This window comes from Vanellus vanellus, assembly GCF_965231255.1.
Source record: "Vanellus vanellus genome assembly, chromosome: Z".
NCBI classification, from domain to species: domain Eukaryota; kingdom Metazoa; phylum Chordata; class Aves; order Charadriiformes; family Charadriidae; genus Vanellus; species Vanellus vanellus.
In genome coordinates, this window is record NC_138908.1 from 36481938 (window position 1) to 36498848 (window position 16911).

The 16911-nt window shown below is 40.8% G+C and overlaps 1 protein-coding gene across 1 annotated transcript in view; it reads left to right on the forward strand.

The window, feature by feature from the left end:
• Positions 1–16911, forward strand: part of RNF38 (ring finger protein 38) — a gene marked incomplete at its 5' end in the record, with an annotated part of 123308 nt that overhangs the window by 53230 nt on the left and 53167 nt on the right. The window contains one exon of the mRNA XM_082497622.1: positions 11110–11180. Within this exon, the coding sequence (XP_082353748.1) occupies positions 11110–11180 (71 nt within the window). The remainder of the gene's footprint in view (positions 1–11109; positions 11181–16911) is intronic.

The window sequence follows — 16911 nt, forward strand, 5'->3', positions numbered from 1 at the left end:
TGGGAAAAGACTGGGTTGGGAAAAGACTGGGTTTTAGACAAGTCATCCATCTAAGCTTATGTATTTGTTCTCAGGTAGCAAGCTTCCAGAGTGCCCTTACTAGAGTTACTTATGTATAGCAAAGGCAAAATAAATCATCACATTTTTGTTTAGTTTCTCCATTTGCTCCAGTTTATGAAATTAGCCCATTCTATGGCTGACAGGTTTCTAATTTGGGTGTTGGATATGTATCAAAAGAGTGCCTCTGTTAACATGTAATAAGCTTGCTAAGACTTAGTAGCTTATGGAAGCAGGACAGATAGGCCAAAGAATTTCTCTATCTTTAAAAGAGGAAAGGCAACAGCATGCAAAAATAGTGACTGATGTAACCATACTGAAAATTTGCCTTATTGCTATTCAGTAGGGCAGTGACACTGAAAAAGTCTATTTAATCCTAGAAGCTTTTCACCTCTATCCTAGGGAAGATGGTTGTTTTTCTAGCATGTATTCAGAGGGGTTGTCCCATAAAGAAACAGGAGGTAGGCAACTAAGGTTTAGAGTTTTAGGTGTAAAGTTGTGCTTCTGTGCTTGTTTTTGTTGTAATGATGACAGCTTTATGTTTCAATGGTGACAAATTTAGGCCAAAGAAAGCACTTTATTCACTGCCTCCAAAAAGTTACTAACCAGTTTGCAGAAGCAGTCTTTGATTTTTCAGAGTCTTAATGAGATTCTCAAGAGATGAATTTCAAGAAAATCAGTTTAATAGTCTAGTTGCAAATAAAGAAAAACAAATTGAAATTTCAAGTATCTTTTGAAAAATTACTTGCATTCAGTTGGCTCAGAAACTCAAGACAGATGAATCTTGAAAACCACTAATATAAAGTCCTATAAGGATGAGAATAGAGCAGTGTTAAGGGTATCCATGTGCTCTTATGTGCTCATATCTGGCTTTTAATGTAGTTGTGCTGGGTATTTGACTGCATCTCTTGCCTCAGCTCCCACACAGCTGATGATAAAAACTGAATTCCATTACAAGATTAAAAGATTTTTTTTGTTTGTTTGTTTTTGTTTCTTTTTTAAAAAACAAGCTTTGTGGATTGCCAGTTTTATTTTTTGTTCTAGAATTGATTTACATTCAGCACAAGTCACCATTGAGTTATTGAAATACTTTTGGGCTTATAGTACTGCTGTTAGCCTCCTTTTGTAAGATGTCAAGAACAGGAAGACAGTTTCCTTCTTTCTAGTAGATACTGAACTTCCTGGAGGAGAGCTTTATCTGAAAAGGCACTGCTGTGTTTTGGCTCCTGGATGGTATTTGCTGTGGTGGATCTCACCCCACTATATACCTGTATAAATGAATGATATGCTTCAGTCTGGAATGGCATCAAATGTGCATATGCAGGGGGTAAGGGCATCCTCTACTTGACTGTACTTGTGCAGGAGCACACCTGATGAAATAGCCACCAGGGGGACTGTGTAACTAACCTCCAAGCAAAGCTGCCACAGGGGCCAGACACCATGAACTGGAGATGCTGTTCAGAGCGTGCTGGTAATAGTGTCAGTCTCTCACAGAGTTTTAATGTATGTTTCTTTTAGTTTGTTAATAAATTATTAATTCCTTTTGATATATATGAGAGGTAATTCCAGTGTAGGAGCTGTGAATTCCAGTGTAGGAGCTGTGCAGCAGAGGAGAGGAGAAAGAAAAAGAAAACATTGCTTGTCTTTAATCCCTGTGTCTTAAAGCATCAGTCTTTGTCTCTCAAGTATCAATTTCTGTGTAGGTAAGTCTCGTAAGAGCAGTTAGGAGGAAATACGTTTTTGTGCTCTGGCAGCAGAGGAAGTATGTTTCAAGCTGCAATTTAAGTTGACATAAAATAACAGAATAACAGAAAATAACAGAATGATTTTGTTATGAGATAAGGAGAATGACTGCTCAGACAGAAGGAACTGATTCTTGTGTTGTTCATTTAGTTCAAGTACCTCACTGCCAAGGCATAACCTCTTCTGAATCTGTAGACCTTGTCCCCAGCTGCATGGAAATTGTCTGCAGTATATAGAGGTAGATCACCCCTTACGAAACATGAACTGGTTGTGGGAATAAGCAAGGTTCTTGAAAATTGTTCCCTCCTGCACACAAAGGCTGGCATATTTGTCAGGTGGTGTTTCTGTATGTCCACGGAGCAGTTAAGATGGCTGAGATTCCTCTAGCTTTTGTCAGTAATCCCACAGTTACTTCTATTTCTTGGCATTCTTTTGCATATACCCTTTAAATAGTGTAAAAAGGAGGACCCTGGGAATTACCGACAAGTCAGCCTCACCTCCGTGCCTGGTAAGATCACGGAACAGATCCTCCTGAAAGCTATGTCAAAACATATGGAAGACAGGGAGGTGGTTTAGAGACAGCCAGCATGGCTTCACCAAGGGAAAATTGTGCCTGACTCATCTGGTAGCCTTCTATGATGGAGTGACTGCATCAGTGGACAAGGGAAGAGCTACAGATGTCATTTACCTGGACTTTTGTAGAGCCTTTGGCACAGTGCCCCACAACATTCTTGACTCTAAATTGGAGAGATATAGATTTGATGGGTAGCCTGTTAGATGGAAAAGGAATTGGCTGGGTGGCCGTGTCCAAAAAGTCAATGGCTCAATGCCCATGTGGAAACTAGTAATGAGTGGCGTCCCTCAAGGGTCTGTACTAGGGCCAATAATATTTAGTGTCTTTGTCAATGACATACTAGGATTTGAGTGGAACCTCAGCAAGTTTGTGGATGATACCAAGCTGAGTGGTGCAGTTGATACACTTGATGGAAGGGACACCATCTAGGGGGACCTTGACAGGCTTGAGGAGTGGGCCTGTGTGAGCCTCATGAAGTGCCGCGTGCAAGGTCCTGCACCTGGGTAGGGGCAATCCCCATTATCAATACAGACTGTGGGATAAATTGATTGAAAACAGCCCTGCAGAGAAAGACTTGGGGGATACTGGTGGATGAAAAATCGAAGGAGCCAGCAGTATGTACTTACAGCTCAGAAAGCCAACCATATCCTGAACTGCATAAAAGGAAGTGTGGCCAGCAGGTTGAGGGAGGTGATTCTTCCCTCTCATGAGACCCCAGCTGGAGTACTGCATCCAGCTCTGGGGTTCCCAGTACAAGAGAGGCATAGACCTGTTAGAGTGGATCCAGAGAAGGGCCACAAAAATGATCAGAGGGCTGGAAGACCTCTCTTATGATGAAAGGCTGAGTGTTGGGTTTGTTAAGCCTGGAAGAATCTCTGGGGAGACCTTATTGTGGCCTTTCAATATATAAGGGGGCTTATAAGAAGGATGGGGAGAGACTATTTACTAGGACCTGTAATGACAGAACAAGGGGCAATGGTTTTAAACCATGGTAGATTTAGGAATATAAGGAAGATATAAGGAGGATATAAAGAAAGTTTTTACAGTAAGGGTGGAGAAACACTGGAACAGGTTGCCTTGTTGTGGATGTTGTGGAGAAGTTGTAGATGTTCCCATCATTGGTAGCGTTCAAAGTTGGACAGTGCTTTGAGCAACCTGATGTAATGAAAGGTGTCCCTGCCTATGGCAGGGAGGGTGGACTAGGTGATCTTTTAAAGCTCCCTTCAGACCCAAACCATTTTATGATTCTTTGACATTAGCTTTTGCCCTATTGAATGTAAACCACAGTGAACTTCCCTGAGGACTACTTAGGCAGTCATTTGATGCAGGGCTTGTGGTTGCAAAATTTTTAAATCGTCTCCTAGTCTCAGTTTACTGGCAATCTTCCATGTTTGACACTTGCATGAGATAGCCAGAAACTGTGATTTTTATGAACTCAGTTCATTGGAGCCAGGAGGATAACAGAGATAACAGAGAGGGAATGGTCTAACTCTGTTCTGTAATCAAACCTATCTTTGATCAGCTTCTATTCATAAACAGAGTATATTAAATACTTATAATGGAAGTTTTACTCTGGATTGGCAAAGCAAGTGGGAATGATACTATAAACAGTGTCATAGTGTGTCCAAATTGAAGAAACGGCTTTTGAATTTCTATTTTAAAGTAGGCCTTGATTGAAATCTAAAATGCCATTTGCAGGGGGGCAGTGTGTACCTGTTAATACATGCAAAATTGTGCCAGCGTTTTTTTTAGAATAGCCTTATAATAACAGATTAGAACTTCCTATATGGTATCATTTCAGGAAGATCACTTAGTCTCAGATCATAGAGATTATCCTCAGAATAGAAAGTGACATCCTACTTTTGGCCCTATGATTAAATAGCTTATTTGACACAAATAGTGCTTTTACCTTAATGCTTTTTGTAGTTGGTTTTTCTCTGATGGTGTCTTACTATTATGAACCAGACTTAACCTGCTAACAGATTTTGTTTACGCTTGCTGTGTAGTCTCATCAGTTACACTTCCATCTCTTGCATGTTGAGTACTAAAAGTACCAGTAAAAGAGTGGTACTGTGTTTATGGGTGTAATAGTATTTCTGCATTAACCTTATTTCCTGAAGGTTTGTTGGGGCTGTAAATTTTTTTCCCTGGATGACTTCTTGCTGAACTGCTCCTTGAATAAGCAGGAAAAACTGATCCCCAGAGCAAAGCACACAGCTGTCTGCCCATAACCTTATGGAAAACATTCATTGCTTTTGTATGTGCACATACATGAAAACATAAACTTTAAATACTAATTTTGTACTTGCATGAAATCCAAAATAGAATTTGAGTAATGTTTGAGATGAAAAAAAGCTAACAGTAAGGACTAATTCCGATGTGTTTTAATATTTTTTTTTTAAATAACAAAGTTGAATGTCAAAGAATGTTCCAAAAGTCTGTTTCTCATGTACAATAATTTCATTTTTGTAGGGATTTTTACAGGGCATACAGGCAGAATTTATAAAAGTAAACATGAATTTATAAAAGTAAACATGATAAAAGTAACACCTTTGATTTCAAGAATTCTTCAAATGTTGGAAGGGATGTTCGTTTTATTTGAAGCCTGACTGAATCAGATTATGTGTCGTAGGCATGTTGGTTAGCATAGTTTATGCATTTAAATCTGTTATGGAAATTATTTTAATAATTTGGCTATAAAACTTTATATGCTTATTGAAAGCCTTTGCTCATCCAGTAATACTGCATTGTTGAAGAAAAATTTTCTGATGTTGTGCTTGATATCTGACTTTAGCTGCAAATCTAGGGTACGTGCAGAAACATGTTCCTGATGGGTTGGATCCCTCAGACACTTCAGTGTGGAAGTGACTCAGATTTCCACACAGATATATGCTTAATTTAAAATTATGCAAATCCTTTCAGAATTTAGACCTTGCAGGGTGAAACTGGATGGCTGCTAAAGCAGTGGCCTCTCCTTGTGCGAGACTGCTACGAAGGGGATGAAACAGCGTGGTTGACCCTGTCCATCTGAAGTGTAGTTGTTCTCTTGACTAGGAAAGATGGAGCTGCTAAAGTTAATACAGGTGGAAAAAGGCAACATCTAGGCCACAGTGGTGTCTTCTATGAGGTGAGGGGGCCATTATTATAAGCTTGTTTGCAAGCACAGGAAAAGAGTACGTAGATGGGATTAAATTCAGACTGCTACTTTGAGGGCCATTTTGTGGACAGTTCCTGGAGCAAGCAGTCCAGTTTGTATTTGTAAATTTAAATTATTACATTTAAATAAGATGTTCTTTGTTTGAAGTAGAGACAGACCAGAAACCTCAGGTAAAAAGGTCTTTCTTCAGTACTGATTTATAGATGAGCTCTGCTTATGAAGCTTAGAGGCCTGCCCCAGCATTCAGGCCTTTTGCTGTATTGAAGTACCTTCCTTTGATCCTTTTTAAGCTCTGGCATTGTTAAAATATATCAGACTTCACAACCTGAAATACACAGTCTTTCCTTTAGGTTCCTCTCCTTTTCTCCTCAAATACCTGAGAGTCAGAAGTGTGACTTAACTTACATGAAATAAACAGAGACCCAGATTTAATTGTGAGCTTAGAGTTGTGTCATTTTCATTCCGTTTCCTGCTGATTATCACACATTCAGTGTGTTTCCCTGATAGCTGCAGGAAAAAGAAAAGCTGAGGGAGCTTTTCTTGCAGACTATTACCATGCTTTCTGATGCTTTCAAAATACAAGTTTTCACTGGGTATATGGAATTGAGGACAGCTTCCGTCATCTATGCATTGTGGTGGAGAAAAGGGGCTGAATGGCAGGATTACCAGTGAGGCTGACTGGGGCCAGGGGGTGTAAGGGGAGACCAGAAGTCAGAAAACACCAGCAGACCTACACTGTCTGCAGTTGAACAAGAGCATGAACAAGAACATCTTGGCAAGTACAGGAAGCATATGAAAGGGAAGGAGAGAAGTTCAAGAGGCATTTTACTTTTTTTTTCTTCTCTAGTAACTTTAGGCTGCTTCCTGGCTAGCATGTCATCTAGAGTTTTATCACAGCCTCTTAGATATGTATACTGTGCTCATGAGTTGCTTAAAACTTGTCAATGGTGTGCTGTACCACACAACTGAAAAATATTAGCACTTCCCAGCATGTAATAAATTCCTTCCACAAAAGAAGTTGAAGTGATTGCAAACCTCTGGGAAACCTGTGGAATTTCAGTTTGTTGGCATTTATAAAAAGAAGAGTAGAGGAAAAGAGGGAACAATGGCAATTCTAATATGCATTATACGCAGCTAGCTTTAGTAGCTCTGAAAGGACTGAATTAAAAGGATTGAACTTCCACCTCTTTTTCCCTTGGACTAGCATTGTGTGAGTTTGGACTGTTTAGTATTGTCAGGCACGAAGCAAGCCTGATGTTGAGTCTCTTTTTATTACAATGGAGAAGTTAGGCAGAAACCATGACATTCTGAAGATTCCTTTTGCTGTTTGATTTAATGTGGGGGGTTAGAAGAAAAACAATTCCTTTTCTGTGGTAGCTGGAGTGCACAGCACTCTTGCTTGCTTGCTTGCTTGCTTGCTTATGACAAAAGAACTGAAGTTTTTCCCTGTGTTCAAGACACAAAGTTAAGCTGGGTATCTCACTTTGATTTGAAAAAGGGAGTGAAAAAGAATTTAACTGCATTTAAAGAGGTAAAAGGCAAGCTGAAGTTTCTCCTTAAATCTTTGCAACTTTGTGTATTACTTGTACACACACGTAAACATGCAAGTGCATGTTATGTGTGCATCACCTGAAAGACATTACTCTATATCCTGTTCTGATACTGGTAATGCTGAAGAGGTGTCTGATCTGATGTTTCATGGATGCCTATTGTCTCTTGGAGGTGTCTCAGAGTAAACTGAGGCTACAGTTTTGTCACCTCGGTATTAGAAGCTGTGAGTCTGAGTAAACAAGCTGACGGTTTCAAAGTGCCGTGGTATTCGCACAGCAGGGAGACTGCTTTGGATCTTGCTTGAGAAGATGATGGGCATTAAACCTCACAATTTCATCTCCTGAACACTGCAGCAAGGAAAAGCATTTGGGAAGGTGCTGTGGGCAGTGACCCATGTGCCATATTCTATCACTTACATATGTATCTTACTGGCTTTTTTCCCCACTCTGTCAGCTTTGCAGCAGAGATAGTGCTTCAGTCAGAAATAGAGTCTTGTTTGCGATAGCCTTTGGATCTGCTAGCTCTAAGGTGCAATTAGTCTTGGGTTGGTCTGAAATTGTGTAAATTTGGGGATATGAAGGTAGCTTAACAAAGTTTCTATCTACTCCCTGCAGTCAGGGCAATGTAAATTGGCTTATAATTCCTTTCAGTGCTCTAGCATTTTAAACAGTTGTTTTAAAAAAGTGATGCACACTAGAAAGCTGCTGAGGTCATCTTTGGGATTCTGACTCTGTTGATTTTCCTTGCAGGTGGATGAAAGGTGATTAACATTTCTTCGGGTTTGTCTCTGTTGAAAGAAAATGCTTTGAAAACATGGTAACTCTTATTAAAAACTGCCCATTTTAAAAAAAGAAGTAGTAAAAAAAAAAAAAAAAAACAACAAACAATGCAAATCCTATAGGATTTCCTGGCTGTATAACTCAATATTGCATTGTTGTGGAGCAGAGCCTTTAGCTGGTAATCCTCTGTGTCCCTGGATCTGTTACCTCTGCTGGCCTCATTCAAGGGACTGCATTATCAGTGCTGTCTTTGAAAGAAATCCTTTTCCAAGGCTGCTGGTGGTGAGATCACCCAGCTAACTGGTGCAAAGCAGCCAGCATGTCTGTAAAAATCTTTACTTTTGACAGTTAAGGGTTGGTGTCTTATATATTGCTATTGTACTGTAGGGTATTAGTAAGCAGTTGACCAGAAATGAAACAAATATGGTATGAAGACCATGGGAGACACTGTTTTTTTTAAAAAAAAAAAAAAAAAAAAAGGGCATTGGCATATCCTCTGCTAACTGCACTTGGTTGTCTGTGGCCTCTGTTTATAGCAGTTGAGTGTGATTGAAACATGTAGATAAAACCCAAGCTAGCTTTTTTCTTGGTAATGTGGATATTGTTAGAATTGAGGCTATGGCAACGGGAAACCTTGTGAGCTACCCAGGTGTCCTATGTTGTACTTACTAAATGAAAGCTGTACTGTTGCTGTTGTGTTGCTGCTGCGGGTATCCATTACAGCTAGAACAAAGCCAACTTATTGTGATTGTGTATGTGATCACTGTTCTTGAAAAACATATCTGTAAAGCCTATAATGTAGCCTGGATTGCAATGTCTACCTTTAGGAGTTTAATTCAGTAGAGAATGTTTTACGTGATGTTGAGGTTAGATATAGGCTCTGCACCATCTCTGGAAGTTTCTTTCATTATCCAAATGCATAGATGCCCAAAACAAGTTTATATGTATTTTTTGTAATTTGGCAGAACCGAACTATTTTTGTTACTTGCTGCCTGTCTTTTTTTATCTTCGACTAAGTGGTCATATGATCAAGAGGTCATATTTTACTTTAGTTCTGCCTCTGGGGTAATGGACAGAAAGCTGTCAAGACTTATCCTTAACCCTGTGCTCTGTTTGGGTTTTTTAGCTTGCCTTTGAGCTTGAATCGATTTCAAATTTCAAGAAAGCATACAGAGTGTTCCTAGTGAAAACACTTGTGTTATGCAAAAGTCCTAAATCAAATGGGAAGGGAACTTGGCACCTTTTGAACAGTTTAAAACTGGTCCTTTTTTTCCCTTCCCACATTGAAACTTCAACTGTATAGCAATTTCTTCCTTGCTCTCCCTTCCTACAAAAATATACAATATGAGCATGCTGTGCTGCTGTTCAAGCCAGTACAGCCAGAGTCAATGACTCCTATGGCAAAATAACTTTTTTCTGAAGTGGTAAGTCAGAAGAAACTAATCTTATGAAGCTCTGTGTTTGGAAGCAAATTTTTTTTTTTTTCCCAAAGAATAATTGTCCAAAAATCAGCTTGCTTTTTTGTTTGTTTGGGGTTTTTGTTGTTGTTGTTGTTGGCCAAATTACCAGTTCTGTCTGAAGAGGCCAGCTAGCCAGCTAACTCACTAGGATCTCAAGAACGCATGTCTTCACCATATCTTAGTCAGTCTTTAGACCTGCATTGGTAAAAGTTTCACCAGTGAACCTAACTGCCATTCCTTATGTAATTTGATGACAAAAGTCCTGATTGTGTCTTGGACTATATACTGATAAATTTATGGGGTGAAAGTAGCATTTTGTCTGAAATTATCTGTTTGAGGTTAAGTGATTTTCTTTTAATATATTTTTCTCCACCTTCAATGAAAAGAAGTAAATCAATTTTCAGGTTTGCCTAAGAACTACGAAAAGAACTAAATCAGTTTCATGTTTTCCTGTGTCTTGTTAGTTGTGTTACAATCAGAAAAGGCCCTCAGGACAGCTTTTGTTGATTTTTCTTCTCCAGGATTCAGTTTATTGCTTCTTTCTCTTCTCAGTGCATTATTTCTTAAGCTTTCTTGGTGGCTGTAAGGTAACTCCGCCTTACCAGAAATGCAGAGTCGTGTAGAAGTGTAGGTGGATGCTCACAGAAGCCAGAGTTTTGCTGCATGGTGATGCAGCAAAAGTGTAAACAAACAAAAAAAAGTGGAAACAACAACAGCCTATGGCTGACTCCCTAATTAAATTATTATCTTCTTTGATCGGTTCTGTCCAGGTCCAAAACAACACAGGGACTGCAGAGCTTTATGACAAACTTTTTATGTGGAATATGTTGTAAATGTTACAGAATAGGACTATTACAACACAAGAACCACAAGAAACTTGTGAAGAAAAGTTCTAGGTAGATCTTCTGTAAGGAAAATCATGAAATGGTATAGCTTTACATAGGACATTCTTTTTTTTCTACTTGCTTTTTAAAAATTGTTTTGCTCAGTATTTGCAGGAAGGAGTCTTCTTAGGGAACCAAATTCAACAATAGCAATTGTCCCACTCCTCTACTTTCTGAGCAAGGAAACAGCACATTAAGTGAAACTTTACAGTGTGAGTAAGACTTCCATAAATCTGTCTGAGAATCTGTATGGACACAATCAAACTTTAGTTTGTCTCCCTCCTTGGACAGAAGTCTCAGGACTGGGGTAAGCCTTTGTAGAGGTCTGCTGTCCCTTTTTTCCTAGACATAAAGAAACCTGTGGAAAGAACTTAAGCAGGCAGAAATTCCACTACAAACAAAATGGGTATCATTAAAACTTTTCTGCTTTGACCTTGTATATTTCCACTCACTGTTGTTCTTAACATATCACTAGAAAGAGACTGTTGTTTTGTGGCTACCCAGGTTGCTGAAAATTTTCTGTAGTAAAGGATATGGGACAGGACTACACTACCTAAACATGAAGTGTGTAGCTTCTCCTCATTTATGTGTCTGTATGTACTTCACTGCATATGTTTGGTTTGGATTGATGAACTAGTTCTAATTTTATTCTGTTTAAATGTTTAAAAAAACTATGTGAAGACATTGTTGCCACACTGTGCAAAATGTCTCTCTGATGCTTATTCAGTTATCAGAATTAAATGTATGACTTGTCATACATAGCTGTTTGGCAACTAAATCTCTCTTCTGTGTGGAGGAAAAAGAATGTTTGCTAATTTTGTCTTTATTTTTAGTGTTCACAGGAATTGGCCAATCATTTTAATGATTTTTTTTTTTTTTCCTCTTTCCCCCCATTCTTTTGTAGGTAGCATTGGCACATCCTTTCAATACCACTCAATCCATCAAGATCACATTTGTAATGATGACAGTGACAAGGTGAGGCTTACATGAATGTTTCCTTCACAAGGTGCCTATGCCTTGGGGGTTTTTATGTATTGCTTTTACTATACAAAGATTGTTTGGTTTGCAGGTATAGCAGTCAATTTTCAGAGTTACTCTGATCTGTCTCTATCACATTAAGAAATGTATTTTACTCAAGACAATCTTAGTTGGTTAAGGAGAAATTTGTCTTTAGTACTATATTTTTCTTCTTGCTGGTATTCCTTTGCGATTCTAAACATTTGTGATTTGCCATACTGACACCCTCAGTTAATAAAGAACAGCAATGTTTTTGCTAATTTTTAGGTAACGTAGGATGTCTTGTTCCTTCTGACTTCAGAGGTTAGAACCTAGCTAAGTGTTCAAAGCCTTTTTGCAGTAGCTGTATTTTCCTGTTCTGCAGTTGGGAACTTAAGATTTTACAGATGAGAAGCTTCTTTTCAGTGCTGCAGCCTTAAAATACCAACCTGTCTAGTAGTGCACAAGTGTTTTCCTAACCTTTTTTTGATGCGTTCTCAGATTAGCTTGCTTTGAGTCAGCAGAGTTGAGGATGTTACACGTTCAATGATACTTGGATCAGTAGTTTAAGCATGGCATAGAGAAGGGAAAAGATTTGACATTGAACTGCTTGTGAGACTTGCTTTCACTTTCCTGTTATTGTTGATGGGTTTACCTTAAGCTTTACTATCTGTAAATAATGCAAATTGATTAACATTAGTTCAACGTGTAACATGTATTGCATTGTTTGCAAGTATGACATTTTTAAAGTAAAATAACTTTTCGGCTTGACATGCTTGGAAAAGGGCATGAATTAGTCAGATTTTAAGTGATCTTTCTTGGGAAATGGAATGCAACCTGCTCGGCAGTGCCTTGATAAGTGCACAAATCTTTGTGTTTTGAAATTATGGAGTAAGTTAATTTTATAGTTGTACCATCTTATCCTAGGGCTAGTTTATTTTCAGTGCAAGTTCCTTTTACTGCTCTACTGCCTTGCTTTGTTTTTTCCCCTCTCACTCTTTTTCTTCCTCCTCTTTTTTGTTTTTATTTAATTTTATTTTTAGGTACCATCCTAGATTTGGGGCCTGGTTTAACATAGATATTGGCCAAACATGCTATCCAGACCATGGCAAAATTATTTTAAGTTTCCAGTTGATTCACTGGTTAACCGTTTTCAGTAGTATTTACTGCTTTGTGTTTTGGTCCTCATGCACTCTGTTCCTGGAAGATTCTTGGGTGAGGAGCAGATGGGGAAAATTTCCTTTCAGAGCTATTAGAACCCACCAACTTAACAGTTCCAGCTTTAAGTATTTCATTCATTTAAAAATCATAAGTATTTAACATATACAGCATGTCATACATGCATTACAGGAGAAATGTAAAGAATAGTATTGGACCTTTTACAGTAGGTTCTCCACAAGCCCAGTCTTCATTTCCTGGAAACAGCATGAGAGAAGTTCTACACCACACACACTAAAGGAATGTTGCAATCTTAATGAAAACAATTCCCAGGCTTCCACCCCAATTATTTGATTTTGTTGACTTGGCACATGAGAATCTTGAATTCGTGTTCAGCGACATCACCAGGAAACCAAAGTCTAAGATTTCTTTTATGTGTGGCCTCACTGCCTTAAGAAGGACGTGTCATTGTTGAGCTCATTATTGGTAGTACTAAGAACCTGTTTAATTTCATAGCACCAAAACCAGTACTTTGCCTCTTTTCTTATAAAAAGATCCAGTATAGCATAGATACAGAGTACATTTCCCATTTTACATGTCATTCTTAAAATATTAAATAACAGAACTGAATACATTTCTTTACAGAGCACAGCATTTAAGGAAAGGTATTTGTCATAAGGAACTATCATTTCTTGGAATATTACTTTGCTTTAATGCCCAAGCAGTGGTTTCGTACTAGGGTTAAATAGAGAGATAGATGCAAGTGTATTATCCTGCAGAGGCTTTCAATCATATTCAGTTTACTTATCTTTAAAAATATTTTTTTGTCCTTTGGGTGGTTGTTTCACCAGTTGTGTACTTCCAATAGAGGATGCTTGCTTAATTTGAAAAGAAACTCCAAAGGTGCAACTCTTAACTACTCTTGGGACATGTCTTTTCAGAGATCGCAGCAAGTTATCTATTCCTTAGTTCTCAGGCAGTTAAAACCCAAATTGACCACCCAGTAGTAATGGAAAAAAAAAATAAAGCACCATGGCAGCAATCCAGTGGAATTTTTTCACTACCGCTGAGGGGTTGGAAATTATTATTATTTTCAAATATTTCCAAATATTACCTTGCTTTGCTCCTTTTTAACTTACTCCCATTTATTTTACTTTCATAGTATTATTCCTATTAGATTTGCTTTCCTTATAGTATGTAAGGAATTTCTTTTTGCTTGGTACTTATGACCCAAATACATAACTACATGATTTGATTCACTATTTCTAACCTTTGAATTTCTCAGTTATAGTTAGTACCTCTTGCATTTCTTCAGTAATTTCTTGTTCCTGAACGTACTCCCATTTGCCTGTCTTGATGAGCAGCCAGTCCTCAGTCTGTAATCCAGAGGGCTGTCAACTCAAAAGAGATATTTTTCACAAGAGGGGAAGTATTTTACAAGTTCTTCTCCTGAGGGGGAAAAAAACAAAAACAAAAACCAAAACCACTTCTTTGATTTCTTCTCTGGGTAGTGCAGAGTTAGGTAAGATAAACCTAACACTCATCCATAGCTGAACTCAAAATGATTCAGGAATTCAGATATTTTAAGGTCCATCACATTTATTTATGTGATCTATGAAATAAAGACTATATGCATCTCTTGTGGGGAATGTGTGTGGGACAATACATAGAAAAATCGAGACATTATAAGGAGTTTCTTTTGCCCCCCTCCAATTTCAAAATTGGAAGAAATTCTTCCTGTCCAACACTTATTCATTGCTTTTGGTGTGTGTCATCTGCCACACCCCCCGCCCCCAACTTAGTTTCAGTTAATTCTGTCTACTCTTTCTGAGTAGCTTCATGCCATTTTCATTTCCCATCTGGCAGCTGCAAGGATGTAATTTACTGATTGTAAACCACTTTCATGCCTGGTGAATGGTCTACTGTAGAGCATTAGTTCTTTATATCTACAGCAGACAGTTTGTTTTCCTTCATCAGATTTGAGGGAACTAATTATACTGAGGAGGACTGAATGGAGGTAGGTTTAAAAGGTGAAAATGGGGTGATGTATGTTACTTAAAGGGTATAGCTTGAGTAAATCAGCTCTCAAATATGTCATTTGTTTGCTTTGCAGACCAGTTCTGCATCAAGAGGTAGTCTCCCTGCGGGACTGGTAGCACTGATCATGTCCCCTACCAACTTACCAGCAGGTGGCGTTGTTCCAGTGGGTTTTACTGACTTTTTCTAGTCAGTCTCACGCGCTCCTGCATATCCGGAAAGCAGATGAAAATGCAGACCGCGTAAGTATGAGCTGCACAAATGGCTGCCGGACGCAGTTGAGAGGCTCGTTGGCTTTTGTAGCGTTTCTTTTTTGAGTTCTAGCGAGTCTCTAGTGCCCCGCGTTCTGGTGCGTACCGCGTTCCGACGGCAGGAAGAACGTACTCCTGCGGCACAGCCACCCCGACCTGGTTCCCGCCCTCTCGCCTCTCAGCGGCGTTTCCTATCCGGAGGGAAAGTCTCGTGCGGCCGCGCGCGCGCCCACACCTTTGCATGCCAGCTGCCTGCGACCATTTGCTCGGTTTCGTTTTAAACTAAGGCGACGGAGCAGCGGGGAGACGCTGTCAGAGCGGCAGTCCTGCAGGCTCGGGCGCAGGCGCTTCCCCCGCTGCTGGGGCAGGGGGAGAGCACGGAGCTGCACCGCGCTACCTGCCTCCCAGCTCCGCTGGCAGTGGGCCCGGAGCGACGAACCGAAATTTAAGGAGGGGGGGGAAGGGGAAGGGCCGTGCTTCGTGCGCCTGCGTGCGGGCCCCGCCCCCTGGCTACTGACGAAGGGGAGGGGAGAGCTGCTTTCACCTCATTGCGCAAGCGCTTGAGGTTTTCGGCACGCCACCGCGTGGGCTGGGTGCATCGCCTTCGCTCACGGCCGTGGAGGTGACGTGCGGGGGCTGGCCTCCCTGCCGCCACTAGGTGCAAAACAAAGGACGCCCCGCGTGGCTGTCTTGGGGCGGGGCTAGTTTCTTCTGCCCCGCCCTTCGCGGGGCTGGGCCGGCTGAAGAGTGACGTCACCGGCCTCCGGAGGCGGTGGGGTGCGCGCGGGGCCGCAAGCGCCGCGGAGGAGCGCAACATGGCGGGCGGTGGTCGCGGGCCGCGGGAGCAAGTAACAGCTGCGCGGACGCAGGACGGGCGAGGGGCGCGCGGGGGGCTTGTCTTGTGATGGGCGGAGGACGCCGGGCCGAAGCTCCCGGAAGAGATCGCGCGCGCAGGTGGTGTAGTCCCGGGCCGGGCGACAGGAGTGGGATCCCCGGCCGAAGCGACAGAAGGCGGCGCGGGAGCCTTGAGAGTGACTGCTGCTCGCGCGGGGGCGCGGCCTCCCTGTGCCCTGCGGCCGCAGGTAGGGGTGAAGGCGGGCAGTGGGCTTGCTCAGGGCGGGGTGTCACTGGCAGAGTCCCGACTCGTCAACGTTGAGCCCGATAGCCGAGGCGGGAGGAAGGGGCGATCTCCCAGGAGTAGTGCAGCGGTCGCGCCGGAGCGGCTTCGCGGTGGACCGGGCTCTGTTGTGCCGCTATTCGTAAACGTAGAGGGCGAAGGAGACCGCGCGGCCTGGGCGTGAGGTCGCCGCCGGGAAGCCCGAGCTCGTGTTCCTTCACATGGGGCTGTCTGCAAGGTGAACGAGAGCTCGGCGAGATCAATTTAAGGGATGTAAGCATTTGATCCTGTTAAATTCTTTTATCTGCTTTGGTCAGTGGTAGAACTGGAACCTAAAAATCAGCTAACTTTGCAGTACTGAATTGCTGTCTCCTGTTTTCAAGAAGACAAGCAGGTTTGATGTGCTGCGTGCAAGTATTTCTGAAGAACGAAACTGCTGATTGTCCTCCTAATTTTATAGTAAAATGAAGCTTCTAGATGTCTCTGATCCTTTCGAGTTAGTTGAGAAAAAACTGTTCAAAGAGACATTGATGTTAGCAAGCGTACGTTATAGGGCATCCTGTTAGTGTTTTTCAGTATGTATAAGTTAATTCTTATTCTTGTGTAATAGAAAGGGGATTTCTTTTATATATACTTAAGCGAGAAAGGTGCTTCTTGTTTCCTGAAGAAGTGTATTTTAAAACTGATTATGCATTGAGATGTGTTCTGGAGACATCTGTTTTAAGTTGTAATTGTTTATAGCAAGTAATTTAATTATTACTTACACAGTTGAACTGTAAGTCTGTGTTTATGAATGTATAACATTTGCATTTCAAAACAGATTTTTGATAGTATTTGGAGCAAATGCTTATGTTCTGATAAGGTCTTCAAATGTATAGTGAGGCAACTGGAATGGTAAGATGGATACAATTGCTAATAGTCTGCTGTATTCAGGTGTTGGTTATTATTTGATTAGGTGTTGCTGCTGATGTGCTTGTTCTTGAGTGCCATTCACTGAGGCGATGACTTTGGTTTCAGTTGCCAAGTTTATGGTATTTGTCCACATCCCGTGGATCTTGCTATTTGCTGGTCTAACAGACTCCTTAACTGCTTCACAGCACTACAAGAACAAAAAATACAGCCCTTTTTCCCTTAGGTGTGGTATTGC